Raw genomic sequence first — 20,910 nt, forward strand, 5'->3', positions numbered from 1 at the left:
ATGAAAGCCCTCTTGAGTTTGCAAAGAGGCAATGAAGTTTTTAAAAGGTTGAAAATTTTAAATTTTCAATAGAAAGATTAAAGGTTCAGCACTAATATAGGAAGAGACAATATTAGAGAACTGAAATATTTTCTATAATAAGTTAGTTACAATTTTTTTAGGACCAAAGCAAGGGCAAATTGTTTTAAAAAATATATGCTCCTTATTTTCTGCTAGTCTTATTTACTGGCTCAGGAATAATTTGAAGCATTATTGATGAGGCATTTTAAAAAGACAGTCCTGAAGGTTTTAAGATTTTAACAGATAGTTCAGTTCAGTTCAGTCGCTCAGTTGTGTCCAACTCTTTTCGACTCCATGAATCGCAGCATGCCAGGCCTCCCTATCCATCACCAACTCCCGGAGTTCACTCAAACTCATGTCCATCGAGTTGGTGATGCCATTCAGCCATCTCAACCTCTGTCGTCCCCTTCTCCTCCTCCCGTCCCCAATCCCTCCCAGCATCAGAGTCTTTTCCAATGAGTCAACTCTTCACATGAGGTGGCCAAAGTATTGGAATTTCAGCTTTAACATCAGTCCTTCCAATGAACACCCAGGGCTGATCTTCTTTAGAATGGACTGGTTGGATCTCCTTGCAGTCCAAGGGACTCGCAAGAGTCTTCTCCAACACCACAGTTCAAAAGCATCAATTCTTCAGCGCTCAGCTTTCTTCGCAGTCCAACTCTCACATCCATACATGACCACTGGAAAAACCATAGTCTTGACCAGACGGACCTTTGTTGGCAAAGTAATGTCTCTGGTTTTCAATATGCTATCTAGGTTGGTCATAACTTTCCTTCCAAGGAACACGCATCTTTTAATTTCATGGCTGCAATCACCATCTGCAGTGATTTTTGGAGGCCAGAAAAATAAAGTCTGACACTGTTTCCACTGTTTCCCCATCTATTTCCCATGAAGTGATGGGACCAGATACCATGATCTTCGTTTTCTGAATGTTGAGCTTTAAGCCAACTTTTTCACTCTCCTCTTTCACTTTCATCAAGAGGCTTTTTAGTTCCTCTTCACTTTCTGCCATAAGGGTGGTATCATCTGCATATCTAACAGAGAGTGGAATTTGGTAAAGGAATTTCAGCAAAAGTTTTCAAAGGAAACTGTGTGAAGAGAGGCAAAGGAGATAGTCAAAACCTCTGTGGGCCGTGCTCCTGTCTGCTTTTGTTCCAACTGTAATGTGCAGCACATAATAGTAGGTATATAATAGTCATTTATTGAAAGATAAATAGGTTTGAGGGAGGAATGCTGTTATATGAGAATGACTCTCATTCTTTTCTTTATAGTTAGAGAAACTGAAGCGCAGATACATAAAACAGCTTTGCTAAAGTATTTTTAGGGCTGGGGTTAACTGGCTTTCATTAGTCAAACAAGTTTGCTCTTTGTTTCTAAGTTCTACTCTTGAGTACTGCTGAGGCTGAGAAACCTGTTGTCCTGACATAACTTTCCCTCTTCCTTGGTGTTCAGTCCCACACTAACGGGATAGACACTTTCCAGTTGATAGAGACCACAAAAGCATTTGGTCCTTAGGTTAAAACCAAAACTGACCTGATTATTGTGTGCATGTCTTTTCTTGATTTTTAAAGAAACAGAATTTTGTGTCTAATATATTTAAGAATCATTACTTTCAAGTTTCAAAAAATAAGGTTATCAAAGTCTCAAAAATGTATTTTCCTGACACAATACTCTTTGTACTGTCAAGGTGCCTCTGAGCACCTATGGTTAAGCATATTTCTAGAGGTTGATGGTTAAGCTTTTGATGAAGGCTTTTTTAAAAAAATAAAAACTTCTTTTAACAGAAGTATAGTATGCAAATCTTTTTCTCTAGGGCTTTAGTATAGTAATTTAAATTAATATATATATATAGGGTCCAAAAAGTGGAAGAAGAGAGTGTATTTCTTGGTTTAAATCATCTTCATATGAAAAGAGCATAGTTCAGGGCACAGAGACCTCTTCATCTTGGGACCAGCTCACTCTGAATATTTCATCATAGAGAATGATAACTTCTGCTTAAAAGAGGGGCAAACTAAAAAGCAGTTTCATGTGAAATATGAAAATGCTGTTTTATGAACTGAGTGGGCAGGATGCATAAGCAGGTGGTTTTACAAATTACTGAACTTTCCAGATGCTGCTTACTCTTGCAGCTGTTCTTACTTCAAGACACTTTAAAATGTAGCCAACACTGCTATTAATTGGAATAAAACACCACATCATGAGCTTTTTAATAATTCAAGAATATTTGGTGTATTTTGTCTTAAATTTTAATAAATGATATGAAAGTTTATTCAGTTTGAACCAAAGTTGAGCTAATGCTTCAATAATTTTTGACTGAAATTATGAGGTAGAGAAAGAAAAAAAATAACACTTTCTTTTAATAAGCATTTAAAATGTATCATTGTTGACTAATCTTGAAAATATTTCAGATGGTTAAGAATGAATAATGTCTCCCATTTTAATATCATTATTTGCTCAGCGATGTGAGAATAATTTCCCACCAAACATGACCACAGTGCTCTTTTACAAACTGGGGATTCTGAATGCCATGTGTAATCTTACATGTGGCAGAGTAGTGATAACCATCTTGTGCGCCTATCTCCTAAACAAACAAATAAACAAAACCAATACCAGTTCCAACAGAAGAGACTATTAACATGGTGCTGAGTGCTTTGGGTCAATCTGATCTTTTAAATCTTGTGCTCTGATTATAAGTATAGTAAGCAAACATGAAATTTAAAATCGGTTATGTTGATATTAATCACTAATGGCTCTAGAATGCTTTATAGTTGAAAGGGATCATGGTGGCTTGAGGCTGTGATTTTGAAACCAAAACTGGTCTGATTACCATTTGTATGTTTTTTCCTTGACTGCTAAAGAAAACTTTGTATCTGTGTATATTTAATAATATTACATTAAATTTTTAGAAAAGGAAGTTATAAATGCATTATTTTTATTTTCAAAAATATCTCCTCTAAGATGTCTTGATTTTTCTCAGAGCTAGGCTCAGAATTCTCCTTTAATGACAATAATCACATAATCTTATCTATTTATCCCTTATGATATTTGAAAATATCTGTTTTTGTACAGTAACCATGTGAACATGTATATAAAAATTTAACCTTTCTTAACCCTTAAATTTCTCTTAATGTTAAAAAAAAAGGAATAGGAGGTTAATTTGATAACCATTACACTTCTCTTCTATTTCTAAAATTCTGTTCTTTTGTGCTTATGTAGTTTTATTCCAATGTTACCACATCCTGTTCTCATTTCATGTCTGGACCCTGATGCAGTTACATCATAACTGCTCCTCATCCAGACTGGCTACCTACATCTTGTACCTCCACCAGTCATCTTCCAAAAAGCCCCACCTTCATCATGTCATCCCAAGCTTGAAGTTTTCTTGGCTCCCCACTGCTGACATAATACAGTTCAAACTTATTGGGAATACTGGACTTAGGGCTGTATCATCTGGCCACACTCAGTGTTTTCATCTTTATGATCTGTGACTATGCCGCATGAACTCTAATGTCAGTCAAAAATGGGCTACTATACCTCCTAGTTTAGCTACTAAACTTTATGTCCTGTGTGGGACATTCCCATCTCCATGCTTTTTCATTAAGAATGTTCTCCTATAATTTTCTCACCTATTTGAACTCCATCTGTCCATTATTACCCAACTCAGATTGTATCTCCTTCATGCCCTTCTCCATTAAACTTTCTATAATATATCCTTCTTCTCTCATCTTATTGCCCTATCCAAGTAGGGTCTCCCTAACAATATCAGTTTTATTCACTTTTTAAAAAACTTAAAAAAAAAAACTTTACTGAGGAATAATGGACAAATATAACATTTAAAGTATACAACATGATGACTTGATATATATCCATATTGCAGAATTATTACTAAGATCAAGATAATTGATATGATTCACTTTTAAATAAACTTTTTTTAATGCAATGCTCAATACTATTTTCTTTTAATTTATTATAGTATCTGAGTGCATGCTAAATTGCTTCAGTTGTGTCCGACTCTTTGCGACCCCGTGGACTATAGCCTGCCAGGATCCTGCCACTCCACAGATTGGAGTGGGTTGCCACACCCTCCTCCAGGGGATCTTCCCGACCCAGGAATTGAACCCAAATCTCTATGTCTCCTGCATTGACAGGCAGGTTCTTTACCACTGAACCACCTGGGAAGCTCTTATTATAGTATATATTTGGTCTCTTTCCAAAATGATGATGAGAAGCATTACAATAGAGGGCACATAAAACAACATGCCAGTTGAAAAAGTGAAAATTCAAAACCATATGTGAGAGAATAAGTAACATGGATTAATGAAACTTAAAATCTAGTTATATGTTTCCTGGCAGTCAAAGTAAAAAAAAAAAAAAAGGACCAATTAGTTAACATTTGACAGTGACTTACTGTTGTGATAGTGTATATGTGTGTGTGTGTGTATTTTTAGTCTATATGCATCTCATCTGCATTAACTCTAATCTTTGTGATTGCTAGGGCTTATTTTAGGAATTACGCTTGTAGAACGTAGCACAGTGTCTATTCTAACAAATGTTAGGAATTTAATAAATTGATCAATGGCTATTGTGATACCAGAGTAATAAATCTGAAGCCATTTTCTTTATTAGAAAATCAAAATAGTACACAGTAAACATATGAATGAAGACAGAAATCGCAGATGGAGAATGGAGGGTCTGGAGGTTATGACCGTTTTAATTAGAGGAAATTTTTAAAATAATCTATCACTGACTTTTTTTGGATAAATGCCTATACAGACATCTTACAACAAACCTTTAGTGAAAGAATAAACCAGTTTTATTAGAACTAAATTGTAGTCTAACATGTCATTATCACCAGTGGAATAGGTAATAATACTCCACCTTCATGAATATAAATTCATGGCACCTCTCTCTAGCTTTTGAGTTTTCTTCTCCACCTTAATAGCTGTTTTATGAGACTAAAAGATACTGTGGAGACACACTGGGCTGCTCCTTACACTTATATCTATGTTTTATTTCTTCTCCATCTATAAGTTTCTAACGTTGGTATGGGGACATTTTTAATATAAAGAGAAGAAAAGTGTGGTGCTGTCCAGTAGTAATTTCCATGAAGGTGGAGATATTCTATATCTGTGCTAGCCAATATGGTAGCTACTAACCTTAAGTGTTGAGAACCCCAGAGGTAGCTGGTGTGACTGAAGAACTGTATTTTAAATTGCATTTAATGTAATTACTTGTAATTTAAATCAAAATAGCCACAAGTGGCTAGTGACTATAGTATTGGACAGAATTGGCAGCTTTTACAGAGCTGCTTGCTTTTAGAATACACTTTTTGTTACCTGACTGGGTAGCTCTAACAGTACATTCATTTGACCACCATTTCTTTATGAAATTTTAAGTTACTAGGCATTAAGAGTGAAGCTTTGAGTGCCTTTATTATTTTAAGAAATATATATTGTCAAAAGTAAAATTTGCAGAGATTTATTATTTACTGTCATGGTAACACAGAGAGGATGGTCACTGTTTCTATCCTTACACTTATGATTGGACTCGAAAAAAAATATAAGATAGGCGTCTCCACTGGGCATAGGCTTCCTTTCCCAGCCCTACTGGCAGATGGTACTCTTTGGGTCTTTCTTTGCAAGGCATTCTCGAAAGGCCTCTTTAAGCAAGAGGCCTTCGAAATTCTTCTCAAGGTTGATTTTTCTGCCTGATTGTCTTGTTTTGCTCAGAGTTCTATGAGCAAGTGGGTGGGATTTGCTTTCTCTAAGTCATCAGAAGCTTGCTCTATCTCCTCCTTTTAATTTCTTTAATATGAAGATCCCCACACTTGCTCTTTGAAATGCTATTTTGTAAACTGCTATTTCGACTAAGCCTGTTATGCCTTTTTTCCATCTGTGTTGCAGTCTCTTTTCCCAGTGGGGCCTTTCTTTCTCAACTTAGTCATGCTATGTGTAGAGACCCACATCCACACTACTGGCCTCTCTGACTCATCCTGGGAGGTTCTCTTGCTCCAGGAATCCCTCTCCACTGCAGGGGAACAACAGGGAGGCTGAGATGAAGCTAGGCCTTTCTGAAATCTGCCTCTTTTCCTGACACTTTTCTTTCTTGTTCAAAGCTACGTGAGAAGGGAAACAAGCAAAAATGCCCTTTGGTCCTTTAAGGTAATGTTTTTAATAAATAGTTTTTAGCAATTCTAATTTCCAGTTTATAAGCTACTTTTGTTGTTGCTGCTGCTTTTAAGTATTCCATAATCTGGCTAGTAGAAAAATCTGCTAAAGCTCCAATTTTCCTTTTTCCTCCACCAGCAAGCCAAGAGACTCAATTCTGACTGTTCCATTTTCCTTCCAGTTACAGATTAAATTGTTCCCCTTTTTGAAATATATTATTCATAAATGTGAACAGTCTCTGAACTATGGCTCCTCCCATCCTGGAAAGGATGCTGGGTAGGTGGAAACTGCTCATCCACCCCATTGGCTGCCTCAAGGGTCTTCATACTTTAATCTGGTCAAGGGCTAGGAATTCCCTTGACCTTCCCTTTTCCTAAAAGAAAACACCCTGCCAAGGATGGCTCAGGACTATGATTTCCCAATCAAGACGGGTTCAAGCAACAAATTCCTCTGATAAAATTTACTAAAAGGGTCAAAGTTGAATAACACAATGATAATTAAAAACTGACCACCCAGTCAGATCTAAATTTAGCCAATACCCATTCAATTAATCTGTTTTTAATCTCACCAGGCACATCCTGGAAATATAAAAAGGAACTCCAACCTGAATGTCCCATAAGCTCAAGAAGCAACACTCCACAACTATCTAGAGGTCTATAGGAGAAATCTATAGGCACATATTATTTTTGGTTGTGTAAATATGCTTAGCTGTGTACAACAAACACCATGTTTTTTCCAATACCCTTCTTATAAATATTAAATATTCAATTCTATTCTGCATATATATGCACACACACATATTTCATCTTTAGTCAGGAGCATTTCCATCCATATTTTTAAGAAAATTATTTCAGGTTATCTTAATTTTAACTGGGGGAACCTGCCCGGTTAGTACTCTGGTTGCTACCTTTGGCATAATACCTTACAAAACCATCTCACTGCTTATTAATTCTATATGCAGTGGAGCACCACGCTTCACTTAGACTTTCAACCTGAAGTTGGAGAGAGGATGACCTGCAGAGCAAATACCTCCCGCTCTCAAGGGGTGCGGGGCTGACTGTTACTGAGATCTGGAGGTTCATACGCCAGGAGAAGGGTGCAGTTATATGAACTCCTACAAAACTCAAGTTAGCTAAATTCCAGCTGAACTAACTGGCAGGAGCAGGTAGGGGAGATGTGACATTTCTGACGACCGCGGTTCCGCACATCAAGCCCCAGAAAATGGTGAGTGTGTGGCAAAGTCAGGGAAAGAAACACAGGCTACTAGCCAGACAGAGCTGTCCCTGCCCTGTCAGCGTCTCCTCGGGGCACATCCCTTCCTTGTTGGCCACCTCACCTTACCTTGACCACGTCGTCGTTGAGATGTTTGGGGTCGCGGTTGACCAGGTCTATCTCCTTGGTGTGCGCGTCGTACACTTGCTTCTCGTTCATCTCCTCTGCCATGGCCTTGTTGTTGGGCTTGTAGATGTTGCCCTGTTCCCGGATGGGAACAGTGTAGAGATGTCCCTGCAGAGGGCGGACGGCCCGGAGGGAGAGGGTGGCACCGGCGGTGGGAAGGAGATTTCAAAAAGAAAAATCCGCAATCAGAAAAGTTAGCCTTGGCAGCGAGGCAAACCTCGAGGCTCAAAATCGAACTAACCGATTTCGAAGCGGTGGCTCCGCGCACAGTAAACTCCTTGGCGCCGCAAGCTTTTTAAGAGGATCGGGGAGAGGACACCACACCCCTCGGTACCAGGCTGGGAGCTCCTGCCTCCCTCGCCCGCCACCGCCAGGGGTCAGGGCAAACCCCGCAGCGCGGTCCGCCCGGCCCCAGCCCGACTCACTCCCAACAGGCTGAATCCCGCGGAGACCCCCAGAGGGGAGGGGATCCGACTTCCGACTTTTATCCAGCCCCTCTCTCCGCCAGGCCACCCTCTCCCAGCTCTTCACCTGCTCCAGTCCCTGGTCCCTATTTCCCTTTTCTCCACAATTCCTTCTAACTTCATCCTTAAGATCCACGATGAACCCCCACCCCGGATCCACGCAGTGTTCCCATTTTCGTTCCTTTCTGGCCAAGTATCCTTTGCACCTGCCCGCGTCCTCCACCCTCCCTCTGCCGTTTCTGTCCCTGAACAGTTCCCCGTACACCCCCCACCCCCCGATGCACACAAGCCAGCATCCCCTATCTTTGGATCGAGCTAAGTGTCAGATCCCCTATACTGTCTAGAAAGATATTCCACCTGCACAACTCCTCAGACCCACCCTTAGGTCACTCCCAGACCCCTGGCCGGTTGCTGAACGGCGGCGGCTGCGTTTGGGAAAACTAGGTTTCCACACCCAGGCAGAGCCTGAGCGCCGGGAGGTGGTAGGAAGGTGGGGGGTGGGGGGATGGTAGTTAGGAGGAGGGTGCTTTATTCAAGCACCCCTGCCAGGCGCCGAGATGCAGGAAGAGTTTTAGAGGCGGCCCAAGAGCTTTGGAAAGTGCAAACATGACGCGCGCCGCCTCCCCGGCCAGCTGGTTGAGGCGCCTGGTGGGGAGTCGTGGGGACTGTCCCCAAGACTGCAAGTGAATGAGTTCCCACCCTGCACTCTAGCTCTCCACTTTCCAGCAGACAGGGGCCGGACCATGGGGGTCTCTCAATAAGGCAGAACCCCTAAGCCATTCAGAAACGCGCCCTCAGAACGACCAACCCAATTTCAGGACCCCGACGACCCCCTCTTTCCGCGACCTAGGCCCCTAGGCTCCCTTGGTCCCCTTCCTAATAGGAAAACATGAAGCATTCCTGCCTCCTCTTCACCTCCCGCCCAAGGCCCATTCCTCAGCAATGCCAGAGTCCAGGAGTGCTCCAACGTCGAGAGAGGGCTGGGGCAAGCAAAGCAGTCAGAATATTTAGAGTGGGAGATAGCAGAAGCAGCTCTCCTGGCGCGCCGCGTTCCGGAGCGCACCCACCCAGGCGTACCTCTGAGTCTACGTATTTGCCCCCAGACATTCTGGCTCGTGGCTGGTTGAAGGCTCTGGGTAGATTTCCCTGGGCTGTGATTTAAGGGAACTGAGGAAGGAAGATCTTGTATTGTATGGGAGAAAAAAAAAAAAAAAAAGGCGCTGAGGGTGAGGCGGCGGGATGGGGGGGAGGGGGGGCGGTGGCTGGGAGGGAGCCTCCTGGCTCTCCGCCAAGGGTTTGTTCTGCTCGCGGTTGGCCGGGATGTGCGCTGAGCCGGGTCTAGGCACATCCCCAAGGTTATGGCAGCAGAGGGCGGGGAGAGCCCGCAGGGAGTCAAGAGCAGCGAGAAAGCGTTTCACTCGCGCTGGGCTCCTTGGGCAGATATTTTAAACCTGGGGCAACATTTTCTCAGCTATAAGCCACTGAGAGGCGTACTGGGGAGAGCTAATGTTTTCGCAGTGCATCATCCCAGCAGGGGTGGGGACGGGAGGAGGGAGACGAAGACCGTGTACGGAGATGCCCAGTATGGGCAACCGAGCTTCAGAAAGAATTCTGCCTTGTTTTAAGCCGTTTCTTCCCATCGCCCAAGTTCCATCGCTGCCTAAGATACAACTATCAGGAAGGGATGAAAAGTGACCCAGAATCTTTAGGTGTATTTCATATCTAAACACAAGGAAGGAATCCGTGTGGGTGCGTGTGTGGTGTGCTTTTGGTGACACTGGTTTACATTTAGTCTGTGTGAATGGAAACTTGGAAAAACAGGCCTGCAGAATTTAACGTTTACCAACCGCCACTGTGTTCTTGCCTGGAGAATCCCAGGGACGGGGAAGCCTGGTGGGCTGCAGTCTATGGGGTCGCACAGAGTCGGACACGACTGAAGCGACTTAGCAGCAGCAGCAGCAGCAGCAACTACTTCTGAAACGTCTCCCAAATGCTTTGAAATAAGAAATAAAAATGTTTAACTTTTCTATAATTTTATTTTCTGGAACAAAGGAAATCTGTGCCAACCAGTTATGCCATGTTTACAAAATACATAAAATATTTACAGTTGTACAAATATTTAATTGGAGTTTCAAGTTTTCCAGACATTTTTTAAAGTACTTGACTGTGAGTTAAAGGAGGCTTGTTTTTTTTCTTTTTTTTAAGTAATTGATTAATAATTTAAAAAAGTTTTTAGAAGTTAAAATATCTTATCTAAGAAACTTCCTAAATCGGGAGCTTCTCTCTTTACCTTATTATAAATCAGCACAAGATGAATTGAGCAATAATCAGTCATTTTACTTTAAGACAAGTTCACTTATTATTGTTAGGAAATTCACTCTCCAAAAATGGAAAGGACATTTTACATTATGTTCCACATGCTGTCAAAAGTCAGATTATGACTTGAAAAAGTTAGGACTATACCAGAAATGGCACAGGATACATGGCAGTCTAGAAAAGGGAATATGAGTACAAAAGGAGGAGAAGGAGAAATAGAGGATGGAACTTCTAGAGTTGATTATGGAGGTGGAGAGAAAACATAAACACATAAAGGGAATGGCAAAGCACAGGCTTTTGTTATTGTTGATGGCAGAAAGGCAATATAATTTTTTAAGAAAAGATAAATTTCAACTATAAGGGAGGAGAAGTGTCACAGATGTTGGCATGACTAATTATGCTGACTAGTCATTATTACAATACTAAAGATCTTCCCAAAGTTGGGTTTTTAATTTTGGTTCTAAATGCTTTAAACAGATTGCTGCTGCTGCTGCTGCTGCTGCTAAGTCACTTCAGTTGTGTCCGACTCTGTGTGACCCCATAGATGGCAGCCCACCAGGCTCCCCTGTCCCTGGGATTCTCCGGGCAAGAACATGTTAACAAACAAGATAGTCTAGCAAAGGGGAGGGGTGTGTCTGTGTCAGGATCAGTGTGTTGTGTAGTGCCTGTGTGTGTGTTTAGCCACTCAGTTGTGCCCAACTCTTTGCAACCCCATAGGCTATAGCCCACCAGGCTCCTCTGTCCATGGGATTCTCCAGGTAAGAATATTGGAGTGGTTTGCCATGCCCTCCTCCAGGGGATCTTCCCAACCCAGGGATGGAACCTAGGTCTCTCACATCCATCTGAGCCACCAGGGAAGCACAAGAATACTGGAGTAGGTGACCTATCCCTTCTCCAGGGGAACTTCCTGACCCAGGAATTGAACAGAGGTCACCTGCATTGCAAGTGGATTCTTTACCAGCTGAGCTACCCAGGAAACCCTGTGTAGTGCCTAGTCTACCTCTAATAATTGCTGAAAGATTACCGTTCCTCTAATTCTTCCTGTTACCAAGTCTAAGTTCATTCTGCTCCCTACACGGTAGGCCAATAAATCTGAGAAACCAGGGGTTAAGACAAGGAAGGGACTTTATTCAGGGAGCCGACTAACAGAGAAGATGGCAGGCTAGTGCCTCAAAATAACCATCTTACCGGGGTCTGGATGCCAGGTTCTTTTACAGAGTCAGAGAAAAAGAAGTAAAGAGGAACTAAAATCAAAAGGCAGAAAAGAGAGAGAGGCAGTGCGGAAGTAAAGTTCACGGGTCTTCAGTCTTGCAAAACAACTCCAGAGAATGGCCAGCCTTTGGAAGGGGTGTGTTAATCTCTTCTGTTCACAAGTGGGCAGGGTCAGATCATCTATGAATTTAACAAAGGCACTTTAGTTTCAGGCAGAGGGGCAGCGTCCTTTGAAGCAAGCCGTTATGTATGATTATAATAACAAAAGCAATGAAAAGCAAGTCAAACAGTTTCCAAAATGGAGTCAGAATTGGCTTCTTCTCTGCAGCAGGGTCAGAACTGGCTTCTCTAAAACACTCCTTCATAAATGTTGGCTGGAAAGCAGTTGAGTTTTGTTCTATGGAAAAATGTGGAAGCTGTTTCCCATCTATTGTTACCCAGTCTTCAGCTGCGATGAGTAATCTTGACCGTGAAAAAAAGTCAACAGGAACAGGGAGACAGCATGTCCTGCATTCCAGCAAGGAATGGACTTTGTGGGGAGGCCTGAGTGAATGCTTAACTAGAACTTAAAGAAGGGAAAGCAGCCTTCCTGGGGATTCCACCCCAAAGTCAGCATAGCACATAGAATCATAATGATCAGTGAAATGTTGTCAAGGCCAAAATGAATTCCTAATGAGAGGAAAAACCACAAATTCTTCAATAACCTGCCCCAACAAGAAGCTGGCACCAAAGAGAAACAGATCATATTCTGGTTATAATAGCTGACTTAGATACTAGGCTGCATCCAACTTTATGAGATATAAAGAAAAGATGAAGTATGACATTGTTAGCAGAGTACAAGATTGAAATGAATAATCATGTTTAAAAAATATTTTTTCTTTGTTACCCACACAGATAACTTCAGGCTTAGAAGCAGGTTAATGACTTCTCTAAATCATTGACTAGGGAAAGAAAAAAAGGGTAAATGGAGACTCATTTGCCCCCTCCCACCTTTTTTTTTAATAAGAAGCTGTCTTAAAGGTCAGCTCATGCATTCAATGTTACTGTATAGAGAGCTAAAGGATAGATCATCAAACCAGCCATCTTTGAAATGGAAAAGCTGAAGTTTAAAGACAAGAAAATGATCTTAAGGAGTTTTGTGGGGCAATGAAACATTTTAAAGTTGGTAAATAACTATGGTACCTGTTAACAGCTTATGGCGTATGGGATTCTTAAGTAGTGCAGTGAGGGCCTGCTCATGGCAAGACTGTGAAGTTCATTGCCTTTTATGTTCTCTCACCCCCTTCTCTTGGCCTCCTAAACCCCTTAGCTCAGCTTCCTCTTCCCATCCTTACCTGCCTGGGTCCTCTTCATATTCTCAGCTGGCTTCTTCTGATTCCTACTCCAGGATTAGGAGTCTAAAGTTTGACCACTTATAGTGATAAGAAGGTTTGAAAATGCAGTCATCTTTCTAAGATTTCTTAACACACAGAAAGTTGAGACTGCCCAAATGTGCCTTTGTTGATGAATTCAAAAATAACATAGCTTGGATTATAATAAGGATTATCACTAGGTATGATATAAAAACAATTTAATAACCAGTATGCAGAGCCACCAAGGAGTCATTCCAGGCCTGGTCCCAGCTCTGGAGCTGTGCCTTAGTGTCCTGCTGGCTAGCTGCTGGCTCACTAGGAGTTGGGGCCCTTGGGAGAAGGACAACAGGGGAGGGAGTACATTTTAGAGCAGTGGCTATTTATACACAAGTACATAAATGCCAGTATTTTTACAGCCTGTATTTCCATTGAGTATTTACCCTGTTTTCACCACCACTACCTCTCATACCGTTCCCTGTTCACCCTCATACACCAGAGCCCATTGAGGCCTTCTTCCCTTACCTGCTGTAACTTCTATACCTTTCATTTTAAACATGGAAAAAAATCACTTTCTAGAGAAGTTTTTGCTTCATTACCCAATCCCTTCCTGTTCCTGTGCTGGTTTGAAGGCCTTACTGGAATCTTCCTGTTTGAGTCTTTTCATTTTGACTCTCTTAAATGATTTTTTTCTATTTATTTTCTTAAAAAAAAAAAGACAACTATTTTTACATCTTAAAAACCTGATCAAGATGGCCAAGAAAATATTCTTTTTATACTGTTTCTTTAAATTAGCTTTCCTTTCTTTATTTGTAAAATGAAAAATATAATTGGCATCTACCCAAGAGGGGTGCCATGAACATTCAATGAGGTGATGCACTTAAAAGCACTGAGGATATTGCCTAAATCATAACAGATGCTAGGGTTCAGGAGGCAAATTTCAGTCCATAGATTCAGGATTGGAATAAATATATTTTCTTTTGCAATATTTCTTTTGTAAAATAGTTCAACCATCTAAGATCTACCAAATAGTATAATGAATACCTACCATCAGCTTGATGAAATAATTTTGTTTTGTCTGGTTTGATTCAGATTTTTAAAAGTAGAAAACATAGATTATTGAAGTCCTTTGTGAGATAAAACTTTTTCTTTTTTAAATAACTGAACTTAATTTCTCTTACAAACCCCCATTCCTTCAGGTGGCAGAAACATCTCAATCAGTTCCTAGTTTCTTCCATTTTGTTAAGATTGTATTGCATATAAATTCCAGGGGATTATTGCCAAGGACTATCAGGGTGGGTGTGTGGAGGAGAGTCTCTTCCTTAGTTTTACATCTTGGATCTGCTGATGGTACATCATTTTGTCAGTCCTCAGTCACTGGTTTGTTGGAGATGCTGCTACAATGTCCTTCATGCTCATTCAATATGACCCTTAGGGCTAAAGACACTTTTGATATTTCTTTCCTTTTCTTGGGGCTCTGTGCAAGTCTGATAAATCTGAGTGGGCAGGTCTGATACAGCATCATGGAGCCTCATATGGTGAATGTGGAGAACAGAATAAATGCCCTGCCACTGTGCAGGGGAACTACTGGGAAGGAAGTACTCAGAGGGCCCTACTCAAGCAGGTGGCACACGTACCTCTGCTTTTAGACCCTCCTTCATCTGGGTCAATGCTAGAGATGCACGTGTGTCAAAAATTACTTTGCTTATTTTCCTAACTTATTCTCCCTTGACCAGGAAGTCTTGCTCATATATCATTCAACAGTTCTTTTTCATGCCCTAAATTCCCCCAAGACCAAGGCTTTTGGAATCAAGAGAAACCTTCTCTCTTCATCTCCGCTTTTCTGTTGTAATAATCTTTTCCTAGGTATGGTGGGTAGTGGAGTAGGGGAAGGCTCCGTGGGCATCCAGAAAAGAACAAATGTATCAAAAGTGTCATCATTCACTAGCTTTCCTCCTTCCCTTGGGATTTAGATGTGAGTAGTCAGGAGGTATAAATCCCTAGTTATAAGAGTAATATAAATCTGATGTACAATGTGATAAATATAATTTATATTGCTATATGTTATATATGAAAATTGTTGAAAGAATAAATCCTAAGAGCTCTCATCAGGAAGAAAAATTTTTCACCCCCCCCATTTCTTTAATTTTGTATCTATATTAAACGATCAATGTTTACTAAACTTTGGGATGGGCTTCCCTTGTAGCTCAGCTGGTAAAGACTGTACCTATAATTCGGGAGACCTGGGTTCATTCCCTGGGTTGGGAAGATCCTCTGGAGAAGGGAAAGGCGGATAATTCCATAGACCGTATAGTCCATGGGGTTGCAAAGAGTCCAGCACAACTGAGTGACTTTTACTTTCAAACTTTGGGATAATCATTTCATGATCTATATAAGTCAAATCATTATGCTATATACCTTAAATTTATATAGTGCTGTATATCAACTATATCTCAATAAAACTGGAAGAAAAAATAATCCTGGAGAGATATTGTTAGTAACATCTAAGATTTATTTAGATCTGTCTAGTCAAAGCTATGGTTTTCCAGTAGTCATGTATGGATGAAAGAGTTGGACTATAAAGAAAGCTGAGCACTGAAGAATTGATGCTTTTGAACTGTGGTGTTAGAGAAGACTCTTGAGAGTCCCTTGGACTGCAAGGAGATCCAACCAGACCATCCTAAAGGAAATCAGTCCTGAATATTCATTGGAAGGACTGATGCTGAAGTTGAAACTCCGATAGTTTGGCCACCTGATGGGAAGAACTAACTGACTCATTTGAAAAGACCCTGATGCTGGGAAAGAGTGAAAGTAGAAGGGGATGACAGAGGATGAGATCGTTGGATGATATCACAGACTCGATAGACATGACATTGAGCAAGCTCCAAGAGTTGGTGATGAGCAGGGAAGCCTGGCATGCTGCAGTCCATGGGGTCACAAGGAGTCAAACACAACTGAGCCACTGAACTGAATTGAGAATCTATCTGGTCTTTTTGAATTATAGCAAATCCTTAAATTCCAAATATATAATTTATATAAAAGCTCAGTGGAGGAAAAACCATTTATTTTCACAGATTTATGGGTTGGTTTGGCTGGGTCCCAGCTGGTCTAGGTTCGGGTGGCTGGGGCACCTCTGCTTCCCACTGCAGGTCTGTGCTGGCTCTGCTCTGTATGCCTCTCAGCCTCCTTGGACCAGCAAGTTAGTCAGGGCAGCTTCTTCTCTGGCTCAAGAAGTAACAGAGGCACAAGAGTCAGATAAAATATGCAAGACTTCGAGAAGTCTAAACTTGGAGATGACATGCTGACGCTTCTATCCTGTTCTGTTGGCCATGGCAAGTCACCCAAAGTCAAGGGACTGGCAAATAAATCCCAAAATGAGGCCAGGGCAAGGGTGTGAATGCAGCAAGTTGTGAGGAGCCCAAATCTACATCAACTGTGTGTTAGAGACTGGATTTTGGCTTTCAGTTTTTCAAGTCTTAATAGAATTTCTGAGATATACCTTCTCAGTTCAGTTCAGTTCAGTCACTCAGTCATGTTTGACTCCTTGCGACCCCATGGACGGCAGCATGCCAGGCTTCCCTGTCCATCACCAACTCCTGGAGCTTGCTCAAACTCATGTCCATCGAGTCGGTGATGCCATCCAACCATCTCATCCTCTGTCGTCCCCTTCTTCTCCTGCCTTCAATCTTTCCCAGCATCAGGGTCTTTTCCAATGAGTCAGCTCTTCACAGAAGGGGCCCAAAGTATTGGAGTTTCAGCTTCAACATCAGTCCTTCCAATGAACACGCAGGACTGATCTCCTTTAGGATGGACTGGTTGAATCTCCTTGCAGTCCAAGGGACTCTCAAGAGTCTTTTCTAACACCACAGTTCAAAAGCATCAATTCTATATACACTTTGCTTCTTTTATTTCATTCTCAGAAAGCTTTATGTATTATTTAAAAAATCTATTACACCATTTGTAACAACAATAACAAAATCTCTTCATCTTAAATGAAGATTTTCTATGTGAAGATTCTTAAATATTGTTGACTGAAAAATATAGTCACAACCTGGAAGTAGAGTTATATTATTTGGTGGGAATGTTTAGGACTCCAAGCCCAGGAGACGGCATTTCAGTAGCTCTGAGAAAACTGCTCCAAGGAGGCAGGAGGGGAAGTCAGGTTATATACAAGTTTGCAGCAGAGGGAGCAGGCAGTCTGAACATCAAAGAGATCAGGTATCAAGTTAAGGAACTTAGCTTATGTATATGGGTAGATGAAAGGCTCTGGGCTCACTGAATTCATTCCTTTCATATACTCCTCAGCTATCTGGGGCCAATCCTTGTTCACCTTGCTTCTTGCATTCCCTCAGCAACTCAGCAGTCAGCATGGGGGGTTACAGTATCCCTGGATCGAAGTTTTGGGAACCGTCACTCACATTTGGAAGCCAGAAATTACTGATGGCTGTGACATTTCTTATTTATTAATATGGCCAGAGATATTTTCATTTCACAATATGATGCTTGACAGAGGGCCTCAGATCGAGGGGCCCAGCAGGTCACAAGGCACATTCTCTTGCCTTAAAGCAGAATATGATTTTCAAGGCAGCTAAGAGTCTACCTTACCTTAAAAAAATTAGACCATCTTTTTGTCATTGTCATTATTTTTCCTCTGGCCTTAGAACTCAATATGATGAAACATGATTTTTCTTTGAAAAAGCAGCAAAATTTTGTCTCTAAGAGTAGGTATTCAAAATTTAAAGGTTTGTTTTTTCTTTTATCAGTCAATTTTTCCTTGAATTTTTTCCCCATAAATTACATTAAAAGCAAAATCATACTACAATCTGATTTGTCAGCATATAGGTAAATTTAAACATTGAGCAAATACTGTCAGGAGAGTGTGTAATTTCCTTGGTTCTATCTTGCTGCAACAAAGATTTGAAACAGTGGACCAGTGTTACAGCTCAGTTACAGCTCAGACTTTTATTCAGAAAACAAGTTCAGTTCAGTTCAGTCGCTCAGTTGTGTCCCACTCTTTGCGACCCCATGGACTGCAGCATGCCAGGCCTCCCTGTCCATTACCAACTCCCGGAGTTTACTCAAACTCATGTCCATCGAGTCTGTGATGCCATCCAACTATCTCATCCTCTGTCATCCCTTTTTCCTCCTGTCTTCAATCTTTCCCAGCATCAGGGTCTTTTCAAATGAGTCAGTTAGTTCTTCCTGTCAGGTGGCCAAACTATTGGAGTTTCAACTTCAGCATCAGTCCTTCCAGTGAATATTCAGGACTGCTTTCCTTTAGGATGGTCTGGTTGGATCTCCTTGCAGTCCAAGGGACTCTCAAGAGTCTTCTCTAACACCACAGTTAAGCATCAATTCTTCAGCACTCAGCTTTCTTTATAGTCCAACTCTCACATCCATACATGACTACTGGGAAAACCATAGCCTTGGATAGTACAACCGGGAGAAGTGAGGGCTGGCTGACCCCAAAGGAGAGGCCTCAATCTGTCTTGGCTTCCTCTTTTTATACGTTTTATTTCCTCCCTGCTGAGCCTGCCCTATGCAAATTGGGCTAGCCAGGAAGTGGTGTGTTTGTTTCACCTAAGGTTCTCACTCCAGTCCTCAGATTTTCTTTTGTTCCATTGTCCCAGGTTTTTACCTTTCTTTGTCTTTTAGCCACCACCATTTTGGACTCCTTTTCCCTATTCTAACTACCTAACAATACTAAATGTAAGCAAACACAAATCACATTGAGTTCTCTTTTTTTTTAATGCTTAAAATCCATTTAAAATGCCGGTTCAGCTCATCATTTCATCATGATGCCATGTAAGGAATCAAACTAACTGCTATGAAATTGAGGAATCTACCTACCTTGACTGTTTAATAATTGGATTATAATAGCCCTACTAAAATCATCCTTCTAGCTTTCATTGAAGAGAGGAAAAGTCTTAGTGCAAACACTGACATAATTAAGGAGTAATACGGTTAGAAAGTGTGAGAAGAAATGTAAAAAGTACTTGGCTCATTTTTTTTAAATCTAGGTAGATTTATATCAATATAAAATTAATGATAATAGCAATCCTAGCTAATCCAAGATTGGGATTGTTTAATAGCAGGCTTAAGCATAGCAATTTTTCGGAAAAATTTTGGTCAAGGTGTGAGCCAGATTACTATATTATATCTAGTTGAGAGAAGTAGAATATTTAGATATGTGGACAATGACTACATTTCCTCCTAATCAAGTGAAACAAAATTCTGATCACCCTTTAGAAAGATGGAAACTCCATAAATCTTATTCAGTGTGTGACCAACTCTCAGGAAACCTAATAAGACAACAAAATGTAATATAGTATGATTTAATATAATGTCATATATACCTGAGATATTTGGCATTTCATAGTATACTAGTATACTTATCCTATATATGGTATACTTAAACAGCATATGAGAATATTTTATTTTAACAAATAATTTAATTTTTTATTTAGGTTATAATGAAATGATAAAGAATAAAATGATAGTAGTGCCTAAATATTACCATTAATTTATAAGGAGATATACACAGTAGACCTTCTGTTTTTTTCTTAAGTTAATGTAAATATTTGGGAGGAGTCCTTTACAAAAGCCCTTTGTTTTGTAACCAATCCATCTGGCTTAGTCAGAGCTCCATTATTTAACAAAGGAAACTCTCTTTCCTTTTGGCCCTTTCCCTAGTAAATAAACTATTTACCAGGAGTTGCTTTTACCTGGGGGAAATTTATGTCTACAGCCACTCCCTGTGAGGCAATGATGCTTAATCCTAAAATATTTCACTCTTAAAAAGTGCATATCAGTTCATATCGACCATTTATTAAGTGGTCTGGTCTTCATAGAGAACTTCCTTTTACTTACATATTGAGGTTTTTTCTTTTTCTTTTTTTTTAACCAATTCCAGAGAAAATTTGGGACTGTAACATCAGCTTTTGTACATACTGGGGATGGGTTTAATTCTGCACTGCTGACTTTTCTGTCGATTAATTTACCTTACTTCAGAGAGAATGTGAATGTGTTTTGAAGCTGGTATTGTTACCGAGTGCGAGCTCACTCTCCTTGCCACAGGACAGGCCAATGAATCTGAGAGATGAGGTGTTGAGGCAAGGAAGAGACTTTAATTGGGGAGCTGGCAGACCAAGAAGATGGCAGGCTAGCGCCTCAAAATAACCATCTTGTAGGAGTCTGGATGCCAGATTCTTTTGTAGAGTTAGAGGAAAATCAATGAGGAACTAAAGTCAAAATGTAGACTAGAGGGGGAGAGGCAGTGGGAAAGTAGAGTGCAAGGGTCTTCAGTCTTGCAAAACATCCCCAAAGCAGTGGTCAGCCTTTGGAAAGGGTGTGTTAACCCCTTCTATTTGCAGGTGGGTAGGGACAAATTATAAGTGCCAGAAGGCACTGGCGACCCACTCCAGTACTCTTGCCTGGAAAATCCCATGGACAGAGGAGCCTGGTAGGCTGCAGTCCAGGGGGTCGCTAAGAGTTGGACATGACTGAGCGACTTCACTTTCACTTTCCACTTTCATGAATTGGAGGAGGAAATGGCAACCCACTCCAGTGTTCTTGCCTGGAGAATCCTAGGGATGGGGGAGCTTGGTGGGCTGCCGTCGATGGGGTCTCACAGAGTCAGACACGACTGATGCGACTTAGTAGCAGCAGGGACAAATTATTTATCTGAACTGAACAAAGGCATTTTTGCTTATAGTCAAGCAGAGGGGCAGGGTCCTCTGAGGCAAGCTATTAAGTATGATTATAATCAAGTCCCTTGTGACTCAGCAGGTAAAGAATCCCCTGCAATGTGGGAGACCTGGGTTTGATTCCTGGGTTGGGAAGATCCCCTGGAGAAGGGAAAGGCTACCCATTCCAGTATTCTGGCCTGGAGAATGTTTTTTCCAGGGCTTCCCTGATAGCTCAGTTGGTAAAGAATCCCCCTGC

At 41.1% G+C, this 20,910-nt stretch overlaps 1 protein-coding gene across 1 annotated transcript in view; it reads right to left on the reverse strand.

The window, feature by feature from the left end:
• CAV1 (caveolin 1) overlaps nt 1-9,270 on the reverse strand; it is a 36,559-nt gene extending 27,289 nt beyond the window's left edge. Inside the window, exons 1-2 of the mRNA XM_068972596.1 lie at nt 9,167-9,270; nt 7,569-7,733 (exon numbers count right to left, since the gene is read on the reverse strand). Coding sequence (XP_068828697.1) covers nt 7,569-7,733; nt 9,167-9,196 — 195 coding nt within the window. The 5' untranslated portion in view covers nt 9,197-9,270. The remainder of the gene's footprint in view (nt 1-7,568; nt 7,734-9,166) is intronic.
• Between the last annotated feature and the right edge of the window lie 11,640 nt (nt 9,271-20,910).

Source organism: Capricornis sumatraensis, chromosome 5 (assembly GCF_032405125.1).
Source record: "Capricornis sumatraensis isolate serow.1 chromosome 5, serow.2, whole genome shotgun sequence".
Classification (NCBI taxonomy): domain Eukaryota; kingdom Metazoa; phylum Chordata; class Mammalia; order Artiodactyla; family Bovidae; genus Capricornis; species Capricornis sumatraensis.